The 27,968-nt window shown below is 36.2% G+C and overlaps 1 protein-coding gene across 1 annotated transcript in view; it reads left to right on the top strand.

The window, feature by feature from the left end:
- Window positions 1-27,327, top strand: part of ITFG1 (integrin alpha FG-GAP repeat containing 1) — a 266,220-nt gene extending 238,893 nt beyond the window's left edge. The window contains exons 15-18 of the mRNA XM_036751887.1: window positions 16,912-17,036; window positions 17,753-17,835; window positions 24,084-24,201; window positions 26,920-27,327. Of these exons, the coding sequence (XP_036607782.1) occupies window positions 16,912-17,036; window positions 17,753-17,835; window positions 24,084-24,201; window positions 26,920-26,979 (386 nt within the window). The 3' untranslated portion in view covers window positions 26,980-27,327. The remainder of the gene's footprint in view (window positions 1-16,911; window positions 17,037-17,752; window positions 17,836-24,083; window positions 24,202-26,919) is intronic.
- The last annotated feature ends 641 nt before the right edge of the window (window positions 27,328-27,968 follow it).

The raw sequence follows: 27,968 nt of genomic DNA, 5'->3' as shown, positions 1-27,968 counted from the left end.
AACTATCAAATATGAAATTTATATAAGTGAATTAGAACAAATGATCACAATAAATTCAAATCCAATTTAAATTTTATGTGTAATAAATTGGATATTTGAAATTCTCTACATAATTTAATATGGCACCCTATTACTCAGGGAAATTTAAGAAATAATTTTCAAGATCAAGACTTGTTACCTTATAAGCATTACAAGTCAAAATACACTATAGTTGAATAATTTTGTGGTTTTTGGACAATTATTTTGCCATTTCTTTGAAAGACTTGTTCACTGTGACAGAACCAATAGCTCATGATTCTTTGAAGTCTGAATCAGTAACAGATTTGATTCTGCTACCTACAGAAGTGTAAAATGTGAGCCCCATAAAACAGAACTGTCTTGGAAGGCTAACCCTATTTTTTTAGAGCTGTGTCTCTCTATCCTGCCTAGACTGGAAGTGCAGCAGCCACTCAAAGGCCTAATCTCACTACTGATCAGTATGGTAGCTTTAGCCTGTTTTATATCCATCATAGGCCATTTTGCCCCTCAGGCCTCCTGGTGGCCCCCTTCTAGGGCACTCACAACAGTGCTAGATTTAGTGAGAACACCCAGTTGGCTATAGGCCAGTGTAGCCCAGAGTTCCTGAACCCAAACTACCGACCAGCCTCATCCTCCCCAGCAGCAAGGATTACAGATATGTACCACCGTGACCAGCAAATCACCCAAATTTTAACCCTTTCTTTTTTGTTTTTTAAAAGCATTTATTTTCTCTCCCTTCCACTCCCTCCCTACCCACCCCATACTACATTAAACAATAAAAAAGAAAATTCTCATAATAAACATGCAGTCAAGCAAAACAAATTACCCCATTGGCCATATCTTATATGTCTCATCCTGTATTTTATGTCTGTCACTTCTAACAAGAGGTGGGTAGTGTCATCTTCAGTCCTCTGGAATTATGGTTTGTCATTTTATTGTTCTTAGCTGTAAAATCTTTAAGTTGCTTTTCTTTATAGTGTTGATTTTGTATAAATTATTTTCCCATTTTTCTCCAAAACTTTCCATTTTTCATTTTTGACATTCCTAACTAAATATATCTTCAGGGATAGTTGTGTACTTAAAAATACCCTTTTTTGCCTATTAAGACAAAACTCTTTAAAATTGAAAAAAGAAAGATCTCATAGTCAAGTGGCAATGTGGTAGAATAAGATTACAAAATGGAATTTTTTGAGGAGTTATGGAAATTAGTACTTTGCCTATGGTCACAGTCAAGGTGAAAGCTTAGAGATGAGATTCTCTATCAGCTACTTTATGTGATGACCTCTTGCAGTGAAACACAAGTGGACTGTAAAAATTAATGTACCTTCAAAAGGTGAGGTGAGTGACTTCCCTTATACCCCCAAGATGTATGTAGAGCTAAGGGATGAAAGTTAAATAAAGGAAAACAGAGGAGAGGAAATTCTGCCTTGAAGAAAGGCAAGACTATGAAGTAGAAGAAGGAATAAAGGTAAAGGGTAAGCCTAAGAATAGAAAAGAAGATGACAGAAAATTGAAAAGTTGATGACCAGGGAAGTCATTCATACTATTTAAGGCGGTAAACTCTGAAGGGATAAAGGTGTCTTCTGGAAGACTTGGGATTTTTCTCCCTAATCCACAAATATTTATTGAGGGCCTGTTTTTCATTGTTCTAAGTATTGTGGAGTTACAAAAAGACATGGGCCCTGCTCCCAAAGAATTTATGGTCTAATTGAGAAAAAGACACATGTTTGTATGTGCATGTGTGCATATGTATATGTATAGGTATGTACATATGTGCATTGTACATATATGTGTGGGTGTATATAGAGGTACATACACGTATATACATATTTATATGAAAATTTGAGTCACAATGCAAGAGTTTAAGACTAGGAGAACAATTATTAAAGGGTTAGCAGCTTCGTACTTCCATACTTTGTAAAGATACGCCTTAAATGGTGAACTCCATCATTAGATGTTAAAGATCCTCATCTGACTTTGAGGGCTTAAAAAACTAGATGCCTGTGGATAGACTAGATGGCCTTAGGGCTCCTCACAGTTCAAGGATCATTGAATGGCTTTTAACAAGAGGTTTCTTAGAAGGCTGAGATCCCTGATCTTTTTTGGCAGACTAATCTATGACTCAAGAAACATTATGTCTCCATGACATTAGGCCCTATTCTCAGTAATTATAGAAAATACAAAGAAGCATAGAGCAAGGAGTTTGCCTTCAAAAATATTATGGTCAGATAAGACCTACATATGAAGAGAGAACAAATAATACAAAGCAGCACACGTTTGACAAATGAAGAGCATGAATAGTGAGTATTATGGTTAGAAGACAAAAATGAAGATATTTGGTATATAATAGAAAGAATTCTGGCTTTGGGATCAGAGGGCCTGAGTCCAGATCCCAGATATCCCTTCTTTTCTGAGCACGAGTACATCATTTCTCTCTGGGCCTCTGTTTCATTAAAATGAGAGGATTTGGATTAGATGGCTCCCAACATCCTCAGCTCTGAAGAGTGTGTGATTACTGTGGCTTTTGCTGAAGAAACTGAAACTTGAGGTTGACCTTAAGGGGTGAATTTGGGTGGGGATTTTGTTAGAAGGTAGGGCTAGTAGCTTCCAAATGGCTCAGCATCAGCAAGGTAATAAGAAGAAGAATTAGCTATTGTTTCCAAGTTCATTCACTAGTGACAGAAAGCAACAACCTAAAATAATTTGACATACAATGAGAAATAGCTATGTTTAATGGTGTTTTTTTTTTCATTTTCAAAAATAGAAAAAATTAAACCTCCTAGAGTATTTTTCATCATTTTTTTTTCAGCAAATTAAGGAAAAACTCTAGTGATCCTATTTTTACATGATTTTTATGTGTGGAAATCAAGTGACCTTGAGTTCCTAAATGTTCCAATATTTCTGCCTTATATTAACGAACAATTATATGTAGTTTAGTGGGCAGTTTCCTAACTGTCAGAATACATATTACCAAAGTATATTTGGTTAATGGTACTTGAAAACATGAATTCCACTATTCTTTTTCAGCATTTTGCATTTTCATTGCCTAACTTTGCTTGCTGTGTAAGGAAATCAATAAACAATTTAAAATATGCTTGATTTCTCAGAACTTGCAGTATATGAAAAATCAAGTAAATGTCTCTTGAGAAAAACTTAAATTTTACCTTGATAAACAAACATTTTTCCTGTGGAAAAAAATAAATTAAAATGGTTTTCCACATCACAAGATTAGGTCATTTAGTTCTAATTAATTTTCATCTCTGATTCCTTACAGAAAATCATTGCAGCTCTGCAAAATAACCACAATAAAGTGGAGCTTTTATATATCATATCATGGGAGGCTTTAGCTACCCAGGCAACTACAACTTATGCTACTTTATTTCTAAAACAAAATATCGTATTTATGAGTACAAACAGAAGCAAAGGTTTGAGGGAAATTGAACAGTTACAAATCAGAAACAAAGGCCTTTGAAATTAAAAAAAAAAGGTAAATCTTTTTGCTTTGATTCCCCTGTTTTGTTAAGAAGAAATGGGCATATACGCTAACTTGGATTTTTCTCAGTATTTCATCATGAGAAATATCCAAGAGAAACTTTCTGTGATGTTCTATCCCAGTTTTACATCACCACTACTTTAAAAATAATGATTGTTGAGAATCTTTGGGTTTTCATTCAGGGTCAGTCTCTACCTGGATGGGTTACCCAAGTCATCTCTCTTCAGCTGTTTCTTTATCGCAAAATGCAAAAAGAGGAGACTGTACCTATTTTATTTCACAGCTTATTATTGGCACTTCGTAGATATAATAATTATACAATAATAGTCATCTGAATTGTTTGGTACTGTTACATACACTATTGTATTACCAAGCTCCCTCAACAGTGCACCCTCCAATAAAGAGTGGGCCACCAAAGAAAGTTTGAAAATATAATTGAGACCAGAAGAAAGAGCATAACCTTCTGCATTCTATCTTTAGAGAAAGAAAAATCCTCCAGTATATGTCTTTCAGATGCTAGAGCTGAACTATATTAACCCTTTTTAATAAAGATGAATGCAAGGATGATTTTTTGAACATAAAATGACAGAGGCACTAGAAATGCATTCATTTTGGGACTTGTAACAACCAAATAGCATGAAGTAGGTTGAGCACAAAAATACAAAAGAATCTCAGTACCAATAGCTAGTGAAGTATATGGTTGCAAAGGAAACATACCCAGTCAGTGTAATGCCAGCACTGAGAATTTTTAATGAGTAAATATAATCCACAATGAATGATATAATGAATTATTCTAACTCAATCACTTGAATTTTCTGGAGAAAATATTTCCATAATCACCAGAATTGGGGAGAAGAGAAAAAGAGGATAGAAGAGAATAAATACTAGGAATGGTTCATACTTAGTTGTTAGCTTATATTCTGAAGCTAGACAATATGACTCTTGTGCCTTGGTGTGTGTTAAGTATCAATACACAGTGAGCACCCAAAATTTTTTTTTAAATCAAGACACTGTTCCTGCTGCAAACAGTGATTATAACAAATAAAAACACCAGAAGATAGGAAAGGGTGATAGCATGTTTAGACAAGAGCAATGATAGCAGAGAGAGAAAAATAGTGATAGCTCTGAGCTGTTGTCACCTTCAGAGAGGATTGCTTTTAAAAGTATGACTGATGGTTTCAGAAGTCTATCTCAGAAGAAGCTTCACTTGACTGAGAATTTGAAAGGAGGGTGGTAGAAGCCGGACAGATGAAAAGTGACAGATAGTTCAAGGCATATGAGGCAACAGCAAAGAATTCACAAAAATGGAAACAACTCTTAATAAAAGATGTACATGACCAGTACAGCCCAGGTAGGTAGAAATGGGAAGAAATGAGAGATCAAGCAAGTGATGTGATAAGGGAGTGGAAGGTGAAAACCTGGCATATAAGAGGCAAATATGTTCACAGCTAATCACAACTGTAAGATTCTTCCCTCATTTAAAGGTACATGTGAGACATGAATCTACTGATACAAAAGTTGGGGATATTTTTGTTTTGTTTAACAACTTCTCATAACCAAGTGACCTTGCCTCTACGTATCTCCACGTTGAGTAACATGTGACATCTGTTTCCCTAGTCAGATGAATATTCACTTGCAAAATCACAACTTCTAGCAAAAATAATACTCTCCCTTGCATTTTACAACTAAAAATTCTGCTTCTACCTTAGACTTGTAAAACCAACATATGTCTTTCTTTCCTACAGTCTCAGGAATGTAAGATTTGATATCCTTTCCATTGCTTTGGTTTGAATCTATCCTGGACCCTAAAAATGGAAGCCTGTGGCAATGAGAGAGCCTACTGATCTGCCTCTCATGAAAGGTCAGAAACTGAGAGTGAACAAATAAAGCACAATGAGGCATAAACTGTGCTTCCCTATTTAGCTCTTTCATACCACATTGCCCATTTTGGGAGCCAGATTTTTTTCTTTTAACCTAGGGCATGGTTATATAAACAAAGTCTCATGTAACTTTGAAAGCAGCATCCTTCACTAATGCAGCTCTGTAAGGAGTGATGACCACTAAATTGGAACTCAGCAGGCCACATCAGCTAAAGCCATTTGGTTTAGTGAACACTGCAGATTCTCTTATTGTTTTGCTTTGCATTATCATTGTATATCACGTACTGGCAATGCCTATTATTCTTTCAAATAACAGTTGTATGAATTAAGCAATGTCTTTGATACAGAAGAGCAGGCGCCAAAGACAAACTGTATTCATATCCCCCAGAAGACTCATTTGTAGGAACCAGATTGGTCGATATGGCTCATCTCATGCTTACAATCTTCCTAAGCTAATTTCAAAAAAGAAAACTGAAAATGTCCTTAGATGCTTCACTCCTCAGACAAAATGAATCAAAAGCCTTTTTAAGCACTTCCTATGTGCTGGGCATTGTGCTAAGTGCTAGGGATGCAAAGAGGGAAAACAAAAACAGCTCTCAAGATTTAATGAGGGAGACAACAAGCAACTGCATACAAACAGGATATAAACAGGGTGAATTGGAGATTTACTCTTCTTCATGACATAAGTGCCATATTAAACGGGGAGAACAGGAAAAAGTAAGGACGTGTTATTGTGCAGCTCTCCCATTCTAAAACTCAAGTTCTCCTTTCCTTCCTGTGCCGCCCAGATGTTGGGAGGAAATTCAAGTTCAAGTGAAGGCCCTCTATCTGATTGCCAGAGCTGAGACTTTAGATACCGCAGAATTAAAAGTTTCAAATATGAGTTTAAGTGAATGGCCACACAAAGCGACTCTTAATCTAAACAACCTCCCAGGGAACCTTGCCTTGAGATCCATGCCTCCCCAGAAAGATGAGGTCCAGAGGTACCAGATCAAGAAGGAGAAGCAGTCTGTAGGAGTTATGGTAAAATGCCATAACTCGTAGTCCCTCATCAAAAGCCATCCCTTCCAACCCAGAAGAAAAGGTCCTTTAAGGCAGCTGCTGACACAGTAGATAGAGCACTGGGCCTATAGTCAGGAAGACCTGAGTTCAAATTCAGCCCCAGACATTAGCTGTGTGACCCTGGGCAAGTCACTTAACCTCTGCCTGCCTCAGTTTCCTCATATGTAAAATGGAGAACAGCACCTACCTCACAGGTTTGTTGTGAAGATGAGGTATTTGTAAAGCACTTTGCACAATGCCTGGCACATAGTCGGTGTTATATAAATGCTTATTCTGTTCGCTTTCTCCTTTCTCTACCCTGCCATGAATGCCAGCTCCTCTTCCCATGTAGGACGTGCCCTCCAAAATGAAGAATTTCAGCATCTGTACCTAGTTCCCAAAGAACTTCCTACAGACTGTTGACTGAGGAGTATTCAAGATTCGTTGTAGCAACCCATGCGTCCTCTCACAGAATTACACACTTTTAAAAGCCATTGCTTTAGTTCATGGATTTTTTCTGTGAAAGCAGTCTCTTAGACATCTTGTTTCCAGTAGGAAGTAGATACTGAATAACTCCACTATCAAAAAGCTGACCACTAACCAGGTTTGTCTGAAGGTCAGACGTATCTATATAATAACATTAAGTTCACACAAATATTAGATTTTGAATTTAAGAGTTTGTGATTGAGGTTAACCAAGACTTGAATTAAAAGTTGTAGCATATGACATTTATGGCTCTATATTCTTATACATTGAGTGTTGAGGATTACTTATATTTCTAGGACTTTTATAATTTTTCCCAAGTCCTTATAGCATGTTTCACAAACATATAAGCCAGTCAGATTTTATCTTCAAGTAGACTTTAGTTACAGCATTTTTCTTTCTTATGTAAAAGATAATTTATTCCAAACCAAGGAACTCTGAATCATTAAAAAAGGATGATGAAAAGCTCTAGACCTTCATATATTGAAAATTATCGAAGTTCTAAAACTTGTGAACATTTAACACATGTTCTTAAAACCATAAAGATTCATTTTGGATCTTTTCCTCCCTACCTCTTTACTCACTTCTTTTCCCATTTTTGAATACCAGATATAATGTACTGTTGACAGTTATAAGTGACTTTGACCCATTATCAAAAATAGCCTTTTAGCATTTTAGTGATATTCCTTATTTAGAGATTAGCTTTCTTCATATTGCTTGTTAAACACTTCAATAATAGATTCGGGTGATAAAGTCATCATCACTTTTGATTTTTTTTTATCAACTTGCTTCCTTTTGTTGTTATTCTAGCTTAATTAATTAAAAATATATAGGTCACTGATATACTAATAAAAATCTTCCTAGTTAAGACAGTTGTGGTCCTTGTGTGCCATATGCTGAAGGCATTTAAATTACCAGGATGTTTAAAGAATGTAGTGTTCTGATTAAATCCTGTAGTCCGAGTACAAAATTTAGCATGTCCAAAGAACTAAAAATCAAGCAGTTAGCAGCAGATTAGGCTGATTATTCTTCCCAAAAAAATACTATTTGTTACATAGAATGGCTCTCTGGGAGGGACAGGAAAGGAGATACTGGGGACAAGGATGATTTTTTAATGGTTCATTTAATTTTATTTTTTTAAACATGTTTCCACATTAATCATGTTGTAAAAGAAGAATCAAAACAAAAGGGGAAAACCATAAGAAAGGGGAAAAAAGATAGAATACTATGCTTCGATCTGCATTCAGACATCATGGTTGTTTCTCTGGATGTGGATAGCATTTTCCATATGATGACTTTTTTTAAAAAGACAGCAGTAAAAACTTAATTTTTAAAAAATAAAATGTTTAGAAATACAAGTGGTCCCTAACTCTACAAATGGGTCATGTTCCAAAGTTCCTTTTTACATCATTATTTGAAACTGGGGACACATTTCCCCATAGAAACAGTGTTATAACTGGTGATTGGGTTAGTAGGTTGGCCCAAAATAACTCGGGCTAGCCTGGAAGGTGAATTCCATGTATAACTTTATTTCTCTGGGGAAATGTATTTGGTGGCATAGAATAAGAAGGCACTTCAGCAACTCTAAGAACATGTTCAGCATAACCAGGACAGTCCATGAGAAAGGAACCAAGTGTCTCTGTGGACCAGGCCACCACTGGCGTACAGTCAATCAATAAGCATATAGTGCCTACTTATGTGCCAGGTACTGTGCTAAATGCTGTGGGCACAAAGAAATCCAAAAGATAGTCCCTACCCTCAAGGAGCTCAAAATCTACTGGGGGAGACAACATACAAACAAATAGGTAAAAACAAAGTATGTTCAGGATAAACAGGAAAAGAGAGAAGGCACTAGAATTAAGAGGAATTGGGAAAGGCTTCCTGTAGAAGGTGTGGTTTTGTTGAGACTTGAAGGAAGCCAGGGAAGTCAGAAGGTAGAGATGAGAAGGAAGAACATTCCAGGCATAGGGAACAGCCAGAGGAAATGCCCACAGCTGAATTGGAAGGTCTTGTTTGTGGAACAGCCAGGAGACCAATGTCACTGGATCAGAGTACATGAAGGAGTGTTAGGTGTAAGAAGAATTGGGGGGAGGGGAGGGAGGGACTACATTAAGAATGGCTTTGAACACCAAACAGGAATTTATATTTGATTCTAGAAGTGATAGCCAATGGAGATAATTGAGTGTGGAGGTGACATAGTTGGCCTGGCTGTTTGAATGTATGTGATGAAGATAAGTGTAACGGCTAGGGAGAGAGGGCCCATTTACCGTTCTCTACAAGTAGTTCAACTGGCAAGGGAAAAACAGATTGTTCACATGTATAGATCATTCAAAATTTAAGTGCTCACATGTAAAAAAATATTTTTTACAATAAACTACATTTAACATACTAGTCACAGCATAATTTTTCTTTTGATTTAGAAGGTACTTCATAATCTTACAGTATGGTCTTTAATTCAAAAGGTACTTCAGAGAAATGGTTATGAACATAATTTGTCATTAAACTGTAGGTGTTCTGATGTGCCAGTTCATGAAGAATTCTAGCTAATTAATTAGAATACTGGTAATGGTACATTTGTTATATTGAGTAACAAGAGGAATGTAAGGAGACACAATCACTTTTACAAGGCACTAGGAGACATTGAGTGCACAGCGGCCTTAATAAACTAAATTTAGTGGTGTAAAAAAAAGTATATGTTGTAAATATATAGTGAGCACTAGGAAAGACTGTACCCAATATTATAGGTTACTTCTGTTACGAGCAATAATAATAAATAATGCTATCTTTTCATATGATTCCTGGCAGTGAATCTAATGACTAGATCACACTATTTCCTTTCAAAGCATATGTTAGATATAACTGTTTACATAACATTCTATTAACAGGCTTAAAAAGAGTGCCAGATTAAAACTTCTTTTGAAGGAATTAGATATTGTAATCTCTTTAATCTTTCTGCTATGTGGATATACGTATAGTCTTTAAGTTGAACCAGATATTTTCTATATTTGTCTCCCTCTGGATCCCACTTAAATAAACATGTTATTCAACAACACAATCATCATTTCTCTCTCCTCACAAGGACGTCTCACCCCTATATCGTCTCAAACCTTTATAGCCCATTATATTTCTGGCAGAAAGTTTTTCAAGTAATTTATTAGTTTATTAAGGAGATCATGTGGTACCAAGACATGGTGCATTATTTTAGCATCCATAGGAAGAAGGAAAATTCTGGCAAATATCCCTTCTCTTTGGCCCAGGCATGGACTCAGTCCAGAATAAATGCTGAGTTTTGGACGTGGATGAGTAGGTTTGGAATCCAGTCACTCTGCCACTTACTGCCTGGGTGACCTTGGCAAGTCATCTCTCTCTGTCTCAGTTTCCTCATCTGTAAAATGAGAGAATTAGATTAGATAGGTCCTTTTCCGGTCTAAAGCTATAATTTTATTATCTGTGATTGATTGATGAGCTAGGTGTAAGTTCCATCTCTCTCTGCTACTTAGCAGCCACTGGCCCCCTCTGACACTCTATGACTTACTTGGAATTTCAGCCTGAATAATTATAACTATAGATCAAAGTATGTACCCGATATTCCCCACTTGGAATCAAAATCTGGATATCTACACAATTACCTAAGTGGTGCAAGTACCAGAAAGTGGGGTGCAGGTAATGCCCCTAGCTATACTCTGGAGTTGGTATACACTTCCCTGAGGGAGCAGTAAATGTTGCACAATCTTTGGTCTATACAAAGATATATGTACAAACAGAGTGCTGGACTTGAAGTCAAGAAGTTAGAGGTTTCAGTATTGCATCTGACACTTATTAGCCTCATCAGTAAAATGGGAGTGTGAGAAGTGAGGGAGAGGCACGAGTTAAGGAAGGTTCCAAATCAGTCATACCTTCCTCATAGGATAGTTTTGAGTCTTAAATGAGATAATATATGTAAAGTTTTTAAACTTTAAAGATGCTATTATCATTTTTAAGAAAGCAAAGATTAAAATGATTTTACACAATTAAAAGTCCTTGTCTTAAAGCCGACGAATCTCTTCTTTTTGTACTTACATTGGTATTTTGTTTAGGCTCCATTCTCTGGTCCTTTCTAGTGGCCCTCCTCTTTTTATTTGGAATCCATGCGGTCTCTTACAGAGATGCCACAGCTTTGGGGGGAACAGCCATTTTTAGACCAGCAAATGCTTCTCCAACCAATTTTCCTTTCTGAAGAGAGACACAGCCTCTAAAAGGAAACAAAACTTTGGTTGTTTAAATGTCCCCTCTTATCTCCTCTTCAGAGAGATTCTGGTCCTTTTCCAAGCCAGGGCAGTGCCAAAGGACTAGCAGGCACTCCTGTTACAAATGAAAGTTCCCTGTGGCTTAATGCCCTGCAGGGAGCTGAAGACCACTGTGCTTTTGACTCTGAAAAAATCAGAAACATGAAAGAAATCTCAGGGCTTGGGTTTTTTTTTTAATCCAAGCTATTGAATGTCCCCCTTCTGCTCTGCCTATCCCCTGGCCAAGAATGTATGCATATTCTCCTTTTGTTTTGTTTAATGTATATTTTAGGGTTTGAATTATGATATAACAATTCGTCTAGTTTCACAGAGAAAAATCTGCTTTCGGCCTCCTGCCTAACACATAAGGTGTGAATTATTGCAGTGTAATTCACATCTTGTCCTGCCTTATTACTTAATTTAGGATCCTAATTTACAGCATAATCCATTATGATGTAGCAGGAAATAGTAGTACATGGCAATACAATATTCTCCTATAGGACATGAAGAGGTCAATCATAAAAATTGTGCTGAGAAGTTGTACAAATAATATAATACGTGTATTGTTTTGTAAAAATCAGACTAGGTTGAAAATTACATTATCCCCGAATGTTATATTAGCATCACAAAATGAACATGTCCAAAATGAAAGTTAACATCTTCACCTTGAAACCTTGTCCTGAAAGCTTCTATTGAGGATGCTACTATCATCCTAGTCACCCAGGTTCATAATCTGAGTCGTCTTTGACTCTTCCCTCTTCCCCACCTCCTGTATCATTCATTCATTCATACATTCAGCAAGCAGTTATTGTGCCTTCCTTCTCTGATGGAGATACAAACATAAAAATGAAACAGTCCCTGGACTCAAGGAGCTTTCGTGCTATTGAGGGAAACAGCATGTATACAGAAATTAAAAATAAATACAAAATATTTTCTGGGGAACAGGGGGAGTTACAACTTTGAGGAACCACATAGGTTTCCTATAGGAGCTGGTGCTTTAGCTGAGCTTTTAAAGAAGCTGAGAATTCTAAGAGGTGGGGATAAAGAGAGTTTCCATTCCAGCCTATGCAGAGGCACTGAGGTAGGCAGTGGAATGTCACACAGGGGGAATAACAAGCTTGCAACAGTCAGACTGGATGTAGAAGATGTGAGATAAAGTGCATTGAACCTACAAAGTTAGGCTGGAACCAGATTGTGAAGTATTTAAAAAGGTGAGTCAGTATTTGATCATAGAAGCAAGAGGGAGCCCCTAGTGTTTATTGGACAAGAAAGAAGAGACATGGTCAGAACTTTACTGTAGGAATATCAATTTGGCATTTGTGTGGAAAATGTATTAGAGAGGGGAGAGACTGCAGACAGGGAGACCACTTAAGAAGTTTTTGTAATAGTCCAAGTGAGAGGTGATGGGGGTGATAGCCATGTGGGTGAAGAGAAAGGGAGAAATGTGAAATATATTATGGAAAGTGAATTAGCAAAATCTGGCAGCTAATTAGATAAGGAGAGTAAGGAGTCCAGGATGATGCTAAAGTTGTAAACCTAGGTATGGAAGTAATGGGATACTCTCTATAGAAATAGAGAATCTAGGACAAGTATGGGATTGGGGGCAGGGAGCCAAAAGATACTAAGTTTGGTTTTAAACAGATTGATTTTGAGGTGCTTGTGAGACATCCAATTGGCAATGTCCAATAGTTTGTGTTGCAGGACTAGAATTTAGGAGAGAGAATGGGATTGGATATGTAGACCAGAGAATCATCTGCCTCAAGGTGATAATTAAACCCATGGAATCTGATGAAATAATCAAAAAAAGAGTAAAGAGAGAAGAAATGATCCATGACAGAGCTCTGGGCTGAATGCTTACATAAGAGGTGATGCAAGGGTAATGGTCCCACAAAGGAAACAATAGAGGCCACACAGGCCAGAAGAAAACAAAGAGAGGAGATAGTATGATGAGAACCTAGGGGGAAACAGGGATGGTTAACCAAGACAGATGCTTTAAAGAGGTTGAGGAAAAAAATAAGAATTAAGGAAAGGCCATCAAATTATATAACTGGGTTCATTATAGTAGCTTGGAGAAAGAATTTTCAGATGAGTGGCTAGAGACAAAGGCTATGCCCCAGGGCAGTGGTGTCAAACTCAAATAGAAACAGATCCCTTTGGTCCATGTTGATTTAGAAAACCACAAATTTATATTATTTATGTTTTATTATATTTTTTATTTTGTTCACCATTTCCCAGTTACATTTTATTTTTTTCCATTTTCATTTTTATTTAATATTTTAGTTGTCAACATTGATTTCCACAAGATTTTGAGTTACAAATTTTGTCCCCATTTCTACCCTCCCCCCATTCCAAGATGGCATATATTCTGATTGCCTCATTCTCCAGTCAGCCCTCCCCTCTTTCACCCCACTCCCCCTGCCCCGTTCCCTTTCCCCTTACTTTCTTATAGGGCAGGATAGATTTCTGCACCCCATTCCCTATATATCTTGTTTCCCAGCTACATGCAAAAAACAACTTTTTTTAAACATCTTTTGAAACTTTGAGTTCCAAATTCTCTCCCCTCTTCCCTTCCCACCCACCCTCCCTAGGGTGGGCAAGCAATTCAACATAGATCACACATGTATCATTATGTAAAACACTTCCACAATGTTCATGTTGCTAAAGGCTAACTATATTTCCTTCCATCCTAGCCTGTCCCCCTTTATTCAATTTTCTCCCTTGACCTTGTCCCTTTTCAAAAGTGTTTGCTTTTGATTACCTCCTCCCCCTATCTGCCCTCCCTTCTATCATCCCCACTTTTTTTCATCCCCTTCCTCTTACTTTCCTGTGGAGTTAGATACCCAATTGAGTGTGTATGTTATTCCCTCCTCACGTTGGATCCGATGGAGTATGATTCACTCATTCCCCCTCACCTGCCCGCTCTTCCCTTCCAACAGAACTGCTTTTTCTTGCCACTTTTATGTGACATAATTTACCCCATTCTGTCTCTCCCTTTCTCCCTCTCTCACCCCTTAAATTTATTTCATTTTTTTAGATATCATCCCTTCTTATTCAACTCATCCTGTGCCCTCTGTCTATATTCCCTTCAACTCCTCTAATACTGAGAAAGGTCTCATGAATTATACACATCATCTTTCCATGTAGGAATGTAAACATAACAGTTCAACTTTAGTAAGTCCCTTATGAATTCTCTTTCTTGTTTACCTTTTCATGCTTCTCTTGATTCTTGTGTTTGAAAGTCACATTTTCTATTCAGCTCTGGTCTTTTCATTGAGAAAGTTTCAAAGTCCTCTGTTTTATTGGAAGTCCATATTTTGCCTTGCCATACTCAGTCCCAGTTACATTTTAATCTGGTTCAGCTTAACATGTCTGTCCTAGGAGCAGGTTAATTGTTTCTGCTGATCTTTTTCATAGGTAGCTAAGCTAGTAAAATCTCAGATCCTTTCCTTTACATCTGAAGTGTCTTACATTTCAATATCTCTATCTTTTTGTCCTTCTAACCTTCAACCTTTATGAAGTCCGAAGAGGTTACACTATCATAGTAGTGGATATGAAAGGCAGTATTCTGTAGCAGATAGACAACCAACCTTGGAGTCAAGACCTAAGTTCAAGTTAACCTCTGACATATATTGTGAATGTGAACCCCTGGGCAAGTCAATTAATTTCCGAGTGTCTCAAGTTACTTTCTAAGACCATTTAAACTATAGCACAGGTGCTAACCTGCATTGGTAGAGGGGTTTCCTCATTGGAAGTTCCCACAATGAAATCACAAATTTTGTTTCCTCCTCTCACCTCCATCACCACTACCAAAAAAAAGGGGGGGGTCACATGTTCCATAAAGTTATAGAGCTTTTTAAAAATAGTATTCTTACTTTACTGGGGTCAAGAATTGCTATAATTTTATAAGAATTGTATAATAATAAGTAGAAATATAGAATATAAGGCAAATCATCCTCTCCACTTGGAATTAGTGAATTATTACTACTTAGCATTTGTACAGTACTTTGACAGATATTCCACAGTTACTCTTAGTTGTTACAGTTTTACTCACCTGTTGATAAAAATTCTTTTTTTTTTGTTTCTCTCAGTAACATATCCACAGAATCAATTGCTGCTATTTATTTTGGCATCTTCCATCCATTGTCGCCATTTACTAAGCACCTGCTATATACAGAGCACTCTACTAGAAATGTGAAGAAATACAAATAATTCAGAAATAAATAATCTTTTTCTCATGGAGCTTATAACATACTCCCCCCAAAATGAGGGCCACAAATATGTAATAAATATAATGGAAAACAGAATGTTATAAGAGAAGTGCATAAAAATGCGATTCATAGTCCAAGGAAGAAAAGATGTCTAACTAGTAGATCAAGTTATGATCTTATGAAGCAGGAAGCACTTGAGCTGGGCCTTGACTCTTAGAAGGCATCTGCAATAGCTATCATTAGTTGTGATAGAATGGGGTATCTAGAAATGCTTTCTTTATGTGGTGCCCATATATCCTGTAACTTAGGTAAGACTCACACAGCTAGTTTGTCTGCATGTGAGTAAAATCCTTTCTGAAGCCTACCTTTAGAGGACTGAAGGTAAATATGCTTCCGGCTAGTAAACTCTAGGTATGGGATGAAGCATACATTTTCATACGCATCCTATGTGTTGTTTTGTTTACTTAGCTGTACTTACTTGTTACAAGTGAGGGTTTGTGGAATGACAGTGCTATTTAAAAAAAGGACATCAATAAAACATTTTAAAAGAAAAAAGTCTAGAAATGGGGAGAAAATTTGTAATTCAAACTGTTGTGAAAATCAATGCTGAAAACCAAATATGTTAAATAAATAAATTTAAATTTAAATAAAAAAAAGAAAAAAGTCACTTTTTAAAGTCACTACCAAGCATACATTCCAGTGGTTTCTCATTGCTGTATGACAAACATATTAGTGACAGTATTGTCTCCTTTAGTTTTGTCCAAGACTATGATTTCATCATAGTAGGGAGCTCCCAGTGAGGAAAGCTCTTTCTCTCAATGCAAATCAACAACTGTTCTGCAACTTAGAGTCTTAGAGAATTGGCCTAAAGCATAGAGAGGTTAATTGATTTTTGCTCAGGGTCACACAGACAGCATCTATCAGAGGAAGGATTCGACTACAGGTCTGAATTTGTTGTATATGTTATATGTCAGTCAGTGAAAGGTAGTTTCTAATATATAATTCTAGCCACCAGGTCATGTCTTGCTAGGTATTTGATAGATGCTAAACTTTTATAGCCTGCAGAGATGTACTGCATTTTCTATTAATTCCTTACATAACCTACATTGATCACTGAATTCAGGCTCCAAAAGGATGACCTTTCGGTAGTTTCTCATGGCACTGACCTAGTCCTGAATTGCCATCATAAACCCCTCCATTTCCACATGATGATGATAATAATGATGATGATGATGATGATGCCATAAATTTGAAGCATTTATGGCCATGGTTGTCTTATATTATGACTGGCATCTAGAACAATACCTAGTATGTTAATACTCCATAAGTACTGATCAGTTATCACGGTTTGTGAATTGTTTTCATCTTCGTTCAATGTCTATCTGTGTTCTTTCCTGAAAATTTGGTTGGAGTAATTGGGCATTTTAAGTGCATGTAAATCTTTTGAAGAATCTCACTTTTCATCAGCATTTCATTAAACAAAGCAGTATTAACAATGTTTATCTTTCTGCATTTAATTCTAGCTGGGCAGCTCAGCCAGTCAGCACACTTATCTCTCCAGTTGCCTTATAATGTATTGGGTTTAGGTCGAAGTGCAAATTTTCTTGATCACCTTTATGTTGGCATTCCTCGTCCACTAGGAGAAAAGGTAAGCTGAGTTTATTTTGCTGCCCATAATCATCTATCACCTTGTTTCTGAAATAATCTGATTTTTTTAAAGTTACTCCATTTTTGAAGATAGATTGAAATAGCTAGTTGAGAGTATACTATGTAGTCATAATACCTCAAGCACACAATTACTAAAGAATAAAGGTAGCATTTACTAAGACCAAAAACAATCCCTCCCCGAAAAGGTTGGAATAACTTTTTGCCAAGAATTGGCATAGGAATTATTGCCTTGGTTTTGACTTAATATAAAGATATAAACATACTAGTAACCTAATAATACATACCCATAATTCAATGTGGATATTGATCCAGAACTTTATTGAACTTTCAGTTCAATTTAGCAAAAAAGATTTACTCAGCACTGACCAGTGTAAGGCAGAGGTGTCAAACATGCTGCATTTCAGTGAGAACCAGATGAAAATGTATTTTGGAAATATTTAAATAAATAAAAATACAACAAAACATAGATGATGTTAATATGTGGTTTTCTAAAGCTAATATGCAGCCTTAAGGGTCCTTAGGTACCTTTTGGTAGCATTCTTTGTATATGAGTTGGACACTACTATTGTGAGGTACTATGCCATTCTACTTGTCAAACAAATTATTTTAGTTTTAGAGTGTTTTTTAATTTAATTAGAATAAAATTGTTTTAGTCTATTACCTGCAAGTTTAAATTGTCATAAATTCTTTTTCTAGGCTATACGAAAACAAGAGTGGACTGCAATCATCCCCAACTCCCAGCTCATCGTCATTCCATATCCACACAACGTTCCTCGGAGGTAATGTCAGTGCTTGAACTAAATTTGGTAAAATGATACTGTCAACTGTGCAAATCAGAGATGCAGTTCCATCTCAGAGAAAACCTCCCTAGTTCCTGCTGTGCTCCAGTATGAGTGTCATTACTTAATTTCTTTAAAGGAAACCTTAAAAGACTAAGCATGCCTACAGAAAAGGTCTCTGACACTTTTCATGAGAAACAATTTAAATTCTATTAGAACAGCAGGTTAACTAATTTGAAATTTATACATGTATTAATTAAATAAATTGCTTTTCATTCAACAACTGCATATTCTGGAATTTCAGGGTAATAATAGTTTAATAGAAATGGTTTTCTAAATATGCACTGCTGTTTATTTGTATTCTATTTGCAATGGACTGAACCATTTATTTTTCATTCCTAAATGGTTATCATTTTCTTTCCTTTAATTTATCACTTTAATTCTATTCTCTTTTTTAAAGTACAAAATAATGAAGTTATTCATGTGAGTTTTAAAATTCATTGTAAAAAAATAAAGTGGATGTTAATCAGGTCCCACATCAAGAGAGAATACACAGGCTAAGTTTTTCCCACTCCTTGTATAATGAACATAGTTCTGTGTAGGCATAGTGAGTCCTTACATGTTATAGTTCTACCACATATACATCCTGATCACAGCCATAGGGGTATTTTTAATATGAATCTGTGATCTCATCTTTGTGGGGAATGTGTACTATAGAAAATTTCTACAGAGTCTTAGAGAGAGGGTTGCCTGGAGCTCTGAGAGCTAGCATATGTCAGAAACATGACAGGAACCTAGGCCAGCATTATGTCTGCTATGTCACACCTCCTGTTTAAAGATATCTAATTCTTAAAGGAATAGGAGGCCTTTTGTTATGGATTCGTGTGCTCTATTTATAATTTTTACAATATTTATAATATTTACAATATTAAACTAGGAGTAGTAGCTTGCTGACACAGTAGATAAAGTGCTGGTCTTGGAGTTAGAAAGTTCTGAGTTCAAATTATGCCTCCGACAATTATTAGCTTTGTAACACTGGGCAAGTCACTTAATTTCTATGTACCTCAGATTCCTCATCTGTAAAATGAGGGTAATAGCACCTACCTTCCTGAGTTGTTGTAAGGGCCAAATATGATAACATGTTTAAAGTTTGCAAAGCACTATAAGCGATAGATAGATAGACAGACAGACAGATTGTTGTTGTTCAGTCTGACTCTTCCTGACCCCATGGACTTATGGGGTTTTCTTGGCAAAGATACCGGAGTGGTTTGCCATTTCTTTCTCCAGTGAACTAAGGCAAACAGATTGTGACTTGCCCAGGGTCACACAGCTTGTAAGTATCTGAGGCCGGATTTGAAATCAGGTCTTCTTGACTCCAGGCCCAGCATTCATTCTATCCACTGAGCCATCCAGCTGCCTTATAGATAGGGGTGTATAAAAATAGATGCATAAATATACATGTACTCTCTAGTTGATTATATATAGTATATGTCTATATACTATATATAAATAATTGATTATATACAATAGAGAGAGAATATATGGTGCTTTGCAAAACTTAAAACATCATGTAAATGCTAGTTGGTAGTGGTGATGGTGTTATTATTATTATTATTATTATTATTATTATTATTAGTGTAATCAAGAAATAGACATGGCTATAGATTTTGATTTTGGTTTGAGGGGCAGAGAGGCAAATAGTAAAGGTTTGCTATGTGGCCTGTACTTATAATGGCGTATTGATAATCGATTGTTTTTCTTAAGCTAGATTTTTTTCCTTCTACTTAGTCCAGTAAGAAAAATATACTATAATTCAACTGAATCAAAATAGAGCTGGGAAAAGAAAGACCCCCCCCTGCCCATTTTCATAAATTAGGAAATTTGAGGGATTAACTTGATGTAATTAATAGTACTTATTTTCTTCAGGTGCTGCTTCACTGGATTTTTATTTCCATTTCTGTTAAATCTGTTTTTGCTACAAACCCCTAAACATTTTTATCATCTTACTGTTTCAGAATAAATTATCTTTTCAAATTTATGTACATAATAAAATACACATTGATTTCAGCTTTCACTATATTTTGAGATATATTGACTAGTGGCTAACCTTACTGGTCAATAAATTTTAATTATGGTCCTCTGAGAAATCAATATCTACTTGCTATTCATCAGAATGATCTTAACTTTATTAAACTTTTTAAATGAATATATAACTGTTCTCAGAGAGAGCAGAAAGTTCTCTTTTTGTATATCAGTACCTGCAACATTGGTTATGAACTATGAGCTGTGCCTCATCACATTATATGTTAAACTAGGAGGGGGCGCAGCTAGGTGGCACAGTAAGTAGAGCACCAGCCCTGGGGTCAGGAGGACCTGAGTTCAAATCCAGCCTCAGACACTTGACATACTTATTAGCTGTGTGACCTTGGGCAAGTCACTTCACCTAAATTTCCCTGCCTTCCCCCCTCAAAAAAAATAGAAAAAAAAAAAAGAAACATAAACTAGGATATATAGTGTGGACTTTTTAACCATGCTCTAGGCCTTGGGTTTTGCAATATTTTTTGTGATTGGTTTCAACATAAATCTAAGACATATTTCCTACCTCATTTTGACAGAAATCAATGAAAGGAGGTAATAAATAAATATAAACTCCAACAAATACTAGATAGCATTTTATGAAGTAAATGTATTTTACAGGCTTTGCATATCTGGTTATTTTAAAATATAATCATACAGTGTTTCACATCTATGGATAATGATCAAGAAAGCATTGCACTCTAATGTCAGTCATTGTATGTAAGTCTTAAAGAAGTCATTCAACTTCAGATATAGCATTCAAACTATTTAATTCATTAGTGAAATTATTAGGTAAAGTGCATTTAGGTTAAATAAGGATTAGCAAATAATTCTTTATAGCTGACTAGATCATTACAGGCACTCAGTTGACTTAAAAGATGCAGAGCATAAAATATCCCATTGTGTTTATTGTTTATTCATTATATTTGACCCTATAGTAAACTATTTAGCTTTAAAGTTCCCCCCCACACAAATATTCTTGAATACATATGTTAAGATCATGTAAGATTCCTTGAGAAATACCACAAAAATAACTGTATTCTATAATCCTCTAATTATTAAATCCTGGCAAAATGCAAAAAGGAATGTGTGTGTGTGTGTGTGTGTGTGTGTGTGTGTGTGTGTTTCACTAAAGATATTCTCTACTGTCATGGAGAATGCCCTGAACAAGATAACAATGGAAAAGGATCCCCTAAAGACGGCGAGATCCTCCAGATGCTCCTGTTTGTAGAGACATTGTGTTGATTTCATCAAATCCCAGAACATTACATACCACCTCAATATCATCCATGATTTTAGAAAAGAGATCATCAGCTCAAGTCCATACAGAAACCCCTAAATTATGAAAAATGTCCATTATCAAGACTATGGCATACAGTTAGCTAGCTAGCACATTCATTTAGTAAATAAATCACTTATCTGGGACAGGCACACTATGTGGACAGTGAGTTGGACCCAGAATCAGCCAAGAAGAGAGCAACAGGCTGGACTGCATTTGGGAAACTGTTTATGGATTTTAATGATCCCAAGCAGCTCCCCAATAACAAGGTCCATCTCTGCAACAATCAGTCGATCAACAAGGAATTACTAAGTATCTGCCATGCCCCGGGCACGTTGGCAGGCACTGGGGGTACAGGTGCAAAGACAGAGAGTGAAATGGCCCACAGTGAGAGAAACAAGAAATGTGTAAGTGTGCCTATATGCATATACACATGTGTGTGTATGTATACTTATATATATACAGATAGCATAAAGTGGATAAACACAAAAATACAGGATTCCTCAGTTTGGCTGAGAGAAAGAGGAGAATAATTATTTATCTTAAATAAAAGTGTTGTGTTGATAATACTCTGTTGCTGCAAATGTTAAGCTAACCAATCCCAGAGGAATCAAAGTATTCTCAAGTGGCAATGGAGAGATGCCTGGAGGTATACATAGGCTGATGCTCAAGATGGAGCATGAGGAATATAAGCAAGGAATTGTATAATCATAAAATGTGGTGAGCTAGTGATATGACAAGATCAGGGCTAGAAGATAGACGGTACCCAAGAAATAACAAAAGGCCTGTAGGAAAGAATCCACCATGTTGGATGTATCTTCTGTGGAAGATCTATGGAAAAACATTGACAAGAATCACATAAGATGTGAAGACTATGAATGGATCTCCATCTGAACTGATGGAGAGAATACCCATATCAATAAAATAACAGATCGATATAAGAGCAATTCTTTAAGAAGTACATCTGTATATAGAATTCCCCAAGGATTTGTCAGTGGCTCTCTACTATTCAACATTATTGTCAGTGACTTAAATGAAGGCATAAATAGAATCCTTATTAAATTTACAAGTGACATAAAAATAGGTTAAACAGCCAACACACTAGATGATAGGATCTAAAATGACCTTAATAGGCTAAAGTTATGGATAAAATCTAATAAATTGAAATTTTGTTTAGGGATTAATACAAAATACTTCACTTAATTCCAAAAAGTGAGTTTAACAAGGATGGGAAACATAAAGCCTGGCTAGATAACAGTTTATGTTTAAAAAAAAAAAAGAGGTCTGGGGCTTTTAGTAATCTGTCAGCCTAGCTAAATGGCACAATAGATAGAGTTCTGGGCTTGGAATCAAGAAGACCTGAGTTCAAATCCCCAGCCTTGGACACTTACTCTGTGACCCTGGGCAAGTCACTTAACCCTGTTGGCCTCAGTTTCCTCATCTGTAAAATGAACTAGAGAAGGAAATGGCAAACCACTCCAGGATCTTTGTCAAGAAAACCCCAAATAAGGTCACAGAGAGCTGGACATGACTGAAGTGATTGTACAACAAAAATGGTTCAAGAGTGTGAGGGGGCAACCAAATATGCTAGGTTGATTTGGGCTCCTTCTCAGCACACAGCATTCAGTACCCTACTCTGGCCACACAGAACCACAGGATCATAGATCTGCAACTAACGGGAACTTCAGGGGTTATGCCTTCCACCGTTTTGTACAGATAAGCCATGATTCAAACCAAAGTTCTTTGACTCCAAATCCAATAGTTTCTTCCCCTCATCCTGCTGCCTCTTTAACATCTGGAATACTGTGTTCAGTCCCCAGCACCACATTTTAGAAAGAACATTGACAAAATGGGTATGTGCAGAGGAGGATGGCCAAAATGGTGAGGGGACTGGAGACCATGCCAAGCCAAGAGAAAGAAGATCAGTAGAAGAAATTGGGAGTTTGTCCCAAAGAATACTTGAGGGAGATGAACTCCACCTTCAAGTATTTAGTATTAGAATTATGATGTGGATGAGGGACTAAATTTGTTAACTCTTTGCTCCAAGGAGCAAAACTAGGAGTAATAGGGAAGATTTGCAGAGAGGTGGGCATAGATTTAGCATAAGGAAAGTCATCTCACCCATCAGACGTGTCCAGGAGTGGAGCTGGCTGCCCCCCCAGGGCCACCGGGGGGAGATCTTCACACAGACCCATGTGCTCATTTATCAGGGATAGGTAGAAGGATTCTTTTTAAGGAACCGGATGGACTGTGTGATCCTGAGATCCCTTCCAGCTCTGACATGCTGTGATTCCGTGACTGTCCAAAGTACCTCTGAGTGCTTCCTTAATAAGGATAGTGTGCATTTATATAGTGCTTCCTAATTTACGTATTTTGCTTACAACAACCCTGTGAGATGGGGAAGGCATTATTCCCATTTTACCATTGAAGTAGCTAAGGCACAAAAAAAGTTGCATGGCTTGTTTGTGATCACATGCCAAGTCAGTGGAAGAGCTAGAGTCCAAACCCAATTCAGTGACGCCATTCTGGGTCTCACTGGGAGCAGTAATTCAGATAAGATGGGGCTTGAGAAAACAAGTAAATTATCAAGTTAAAAATTCAATTTTATGTTTGAATAAAAATTCTCAAGCAAACCATACTAGGCAATATCTCTTTTTTTGAGGCAATTGGGGTCAAATGACTTGTCCTGGGTAACACAGCCAGTAAATGTCTGAGGTTAAACTTGAACTCAGGTCCTCCTGACTGCAGAGCTGGTGTTCCAACAACTTTTCCACCTACCTGTCCCATACTTGGCAGTATCTGTTTTTGTTGTACTCTTTGTTTAATTAAAACAATCATGTTTGTTGGTTCTATAGAAACAAGCCATTTACATTTTCTCTGTTCTGGTTTTTAGCTGGAGTGCTAAACTATATCTGACCCCTAGTAACATCGTACTGCTCACTGCCATAGCTCTCATCGGAGTCTGTGTTTTCATCTTGGCAATAATTGGCATATTACATTGGCAGGAAAAGGTATGTTCAATTAATTGAAGGTTTAACTTTGGATAGTATCATGCTTATTAATTGCCACAGGAATATTAAATAAAGCAGCGTTCATTCAGAATGTATGGTGTATAGGAATTGCCAATTTTAAAAAACTAACTTTTGCCCAGAATCTTACCTTCCCTGATATGACTCATATCTTTCTAATTAGTCAAACCTTTTGAAATTAACACAATTCTGGAGGATGACTGCTTTATACTAAAGCAATTTAGAGACATAGAGCCTGCACATTGCTCATTTTATGAAAGCGTACTAAGCCTTGAAAAGTTTTATTAATAAATGTTTCCATGAAAAAATTTACAATACTCTTGAGTATGTGTTTTCCCTCCACTGGCGAGGATTGTTATAAGTTATCCCTATTTTGCAGCTGAAAAAACCAAGGCACAAAGAAGTTAAATGTTTCACTCATGGTTAGAGTGGCAAGCCTCTTTCTTTATCTGCTTTTCTCTACACTAAGCTAAATTATTTTCTGTGCTTTCAGTGCCATCAGCTCAAAAACATTAAAATGGAGGACAGGAAAGAGGATTTTTGTGCTCAATTTCATATAAAGGGAAACCTCACAATCACCAGTGAATTCTTTGTTAGTGGGTTTTACAAGTCTGTGCAAGCTATCTGTGTACGACACACACAGAGTTTTCATTTTTCTGCTCCCATTCTGTTTATCCTCTCTACCTGAGAAAGCAGGCAATGAGAGGTGATGCCTGACCTAACTAAGCACTATTGTCCATTTAAATTACAATTTTTTTTTACTTAGCCTATCTTTTTCAATCTTCCAGGGAAAAAATAGAATATAGTAATGTTACTGATTAGGTTTCCTACACTCGGTTTCCTAAAAATTATCATTCCCCTAAGTATCTGAACTGTTAACATGAAACCTGTATTCAAGTAACATGAGATTGAGATTTAACTTGACTGATAAGACTCAGGCTGACAGCCCATCTTTAACTTGTCGTGTTTTCTAACATAGCAGAAAGCAAATGGTCTGAAATATTATCTAGGGCCGTCAAACTTCTACAGCAAAAAATAATAATAATGATGACAAATATATGAATTTCTAAAGATACCTGATTACCAGCATATACATCCCACAGTGATGCTGTGTCAGAAAAATCACAGATTTAAAACATATTCACAGGTGTATGTCTACTAATTATTTAACAAAAGAATGATTAAAGGGCTGTATATTTACCCAGTTTAATTTGTTAATGTGAATTTTAAGTATATAAAAGAAATGATTCATCTCCAATTGAGAAATGATCAAAGGATATGAACAGGCAGTTTTCAGAGGAAGATATTAAAGATATCTATGGGCATATGAAAAAATGCTCTAAATCACTACTGATTAGAGAAACGCAAATCAAAACAACTCTTAGGTACCACATCTCTCCTGTCAGATTGGCTAAAATGACAAAACAGGAAAATGATAAATGCTGGAGAGGATGTGGGAAAATTGGAACACTGTTGCATTGCTGGTGGAGTTGTGAACAGATCCAGCCATTCTGGAGAGCAATTTGGAACTATGCCCAAAGGGCTATAAAAATGTGCATACCCTTTGACCCAGCAATACCACTTCTAGGGTTGTATCCCAAAGAAATCACACAAGCGGGAAAAGGACCCATATGTACAAAAATATTTATAGCGGCTCTTTTTGTGGTAGCTAAGAATTGGAAATCAAAGGGATGCCCATCAATTGGGGAATGGCTGAGCAAGCTGTGGTATATGAAGGTAATGGAATACTATTGTGCCATAAGAAATGCGGATGATGCAGACTTCATAACAACCTGGAAAAACCTACACGATATAATACTGAGTGAGTGGAGCAGAAAGAGGAGAACATTATACACAACCACAGATATATGGATTCTGTGAGGACTAACCCTGATAGACTTTGCTCTTCTCAGCAACACAAGATGCAAAGACGATTCCAAAGGACTCACAATGGAGAATGCTGTCTACATCCAGAGAAAGAACTGTGGAGTATAAATGCAGATTGAGGCACACTTTGTGCTTGCCTTTTTCCCCCCCTTTTTTTCTCTTTTGTTTTTGTTTTTGTTTTGGAGTTTTGTTTTGTTTGGTTTTTTTGCTTCTGTTTCCTCTTTCTCATGATTCATTCCATTGGCCATAATTCTTCTTCACAACTTGGCTATTGTGTAAATAAGTTCAATGCAAAGTTATATGTAGAAGATATATCAGATTCCATGCCATCTTGGGGAGGGAGTGGGGAGGGGGGGAAGAAAATCTGAAACTCAAAATTATGTAGAACCAAGTGTTGTAAACTAAAAATCAAAAATCTCAAAAAAAATAATTCAAGAGGTATACAGCAGAAATAACTGATTCAGTCATTGTTTTGCATATTCACCTCTGCTTTTAAAATTAAGGACATATAAACAGTTCAAGTATTACATAATACAAATAAGTTATTAAGTTAATTTAGGTACTTAAAATATTTCCTAAGAAAGCAGTTTAAAATCCCTACTTGCTATCATTAATAGTAAGACAGATAACCATGGCCTACAGTGATTTTTGAGATTATCATTAATATAAACTCACCTATTAGTCATTAATGATGAGGATGCCAAAAATGAAAGAGGAAAAACAATCCTTTCTTGGACTTATAATTAATATGTCTGGAAGATACCAGAATGTGCGCTGAAATATCTAAAATTTCTACAAACTTTTATTTTTCAGAAAGCAGATGATAGAGAAAAACGCCAGGAAGCCCATCGGTTTCACTTTGATGCTATGTGACCTGCCTTAAGTATGTGATAATGAAGCTGCTGTTCATTTGCTTAATCAAAATACTAACTGCTAGCTTGAAGAAGGGATTTGGGAGAGGGCTATTTTGAATGATCTATTTATAAATATTGCATTCCTTAGTATTTATTTGGTTAAGTATTAAGGTGTAAATGTGTCACAAGATCTTTTTGGTAAGCACTTTGTATGAGATAATTTTTGGTCTCTGTTAAATAAAGTTGTACTTTTTTTTTCATGGTCAGGGTCCTACTGCATGTACTGTGCTATTTATAAACAGAAAATCTTCCAAAAATAATGACAGAAAAGGCATCATGTGTAAATAAAAATAATTTAAATGAGTAATTTTTGTGTCTGAGCTATTTGTTATTGGCCTTGCAATCTATATTCCTGTGATGCAAATTATATTTTTATAAATGGTTCCCAGATAAAGAGGTATCAAAGGACTCACACATCTATTATGATAGCTATAACCTAAGGGCTTCTGACTTGTATCATTTTGATTTCTTTCCTGTTTTTAAAATCTGCCTAAGCAATGAAATGTATTCTTTTAAGTATAAAAAATACACAGCAGAGATTTTCATAGCATCATTATATGTGATTGCAAAAAAAAAAAAAAACTAGAAGCAATCTTAAATGTCCAGTAGTAGAGAGAGGGTTAAATAAATTGTGGTACTCTGATGTAATAGTATACTATAATGCCATCAAGACTGACAAGCATAAGAAATAGAAAGAAATCTGTAAAGTCATTTAGGAAATAAAGCAAAATTTAAAAATCAAAACCCAAAAAACAGAATATGTGCTAACTACAACCATAGTTAAGAGGAAAAGTTAATGAGAATGAATTGACAAAGAATTCTGATAGGCCCTCAGAAGAGAGTGACTAAAAAGTTGTTATACTTTATGAGATTTAAATTAATTCATTTAAATGCAGATAGTTACTAAGCAATTTTAGTTCTCATGTTATTCAATACTGAGTTTTTAAT

Source organism: Trichosurus vulpecula, chromosome 3 (genome assembly GCF_011100635.1).
Source record: "Trichosurus vulpecula isolate mTriVul1 chromosome 3, mTriVul1.pri, whole genome shotgun sequence".
Lineage (NCBI taxonomy): Eukaryota > Metazoa > Chordata > Mammalia > Diprotodontia > Phalangeridae > Trichosurus > Trichosurus vulpecula.
This window is presented reverse-complemented; position numbering and strand designations above follow the sequence as displayed.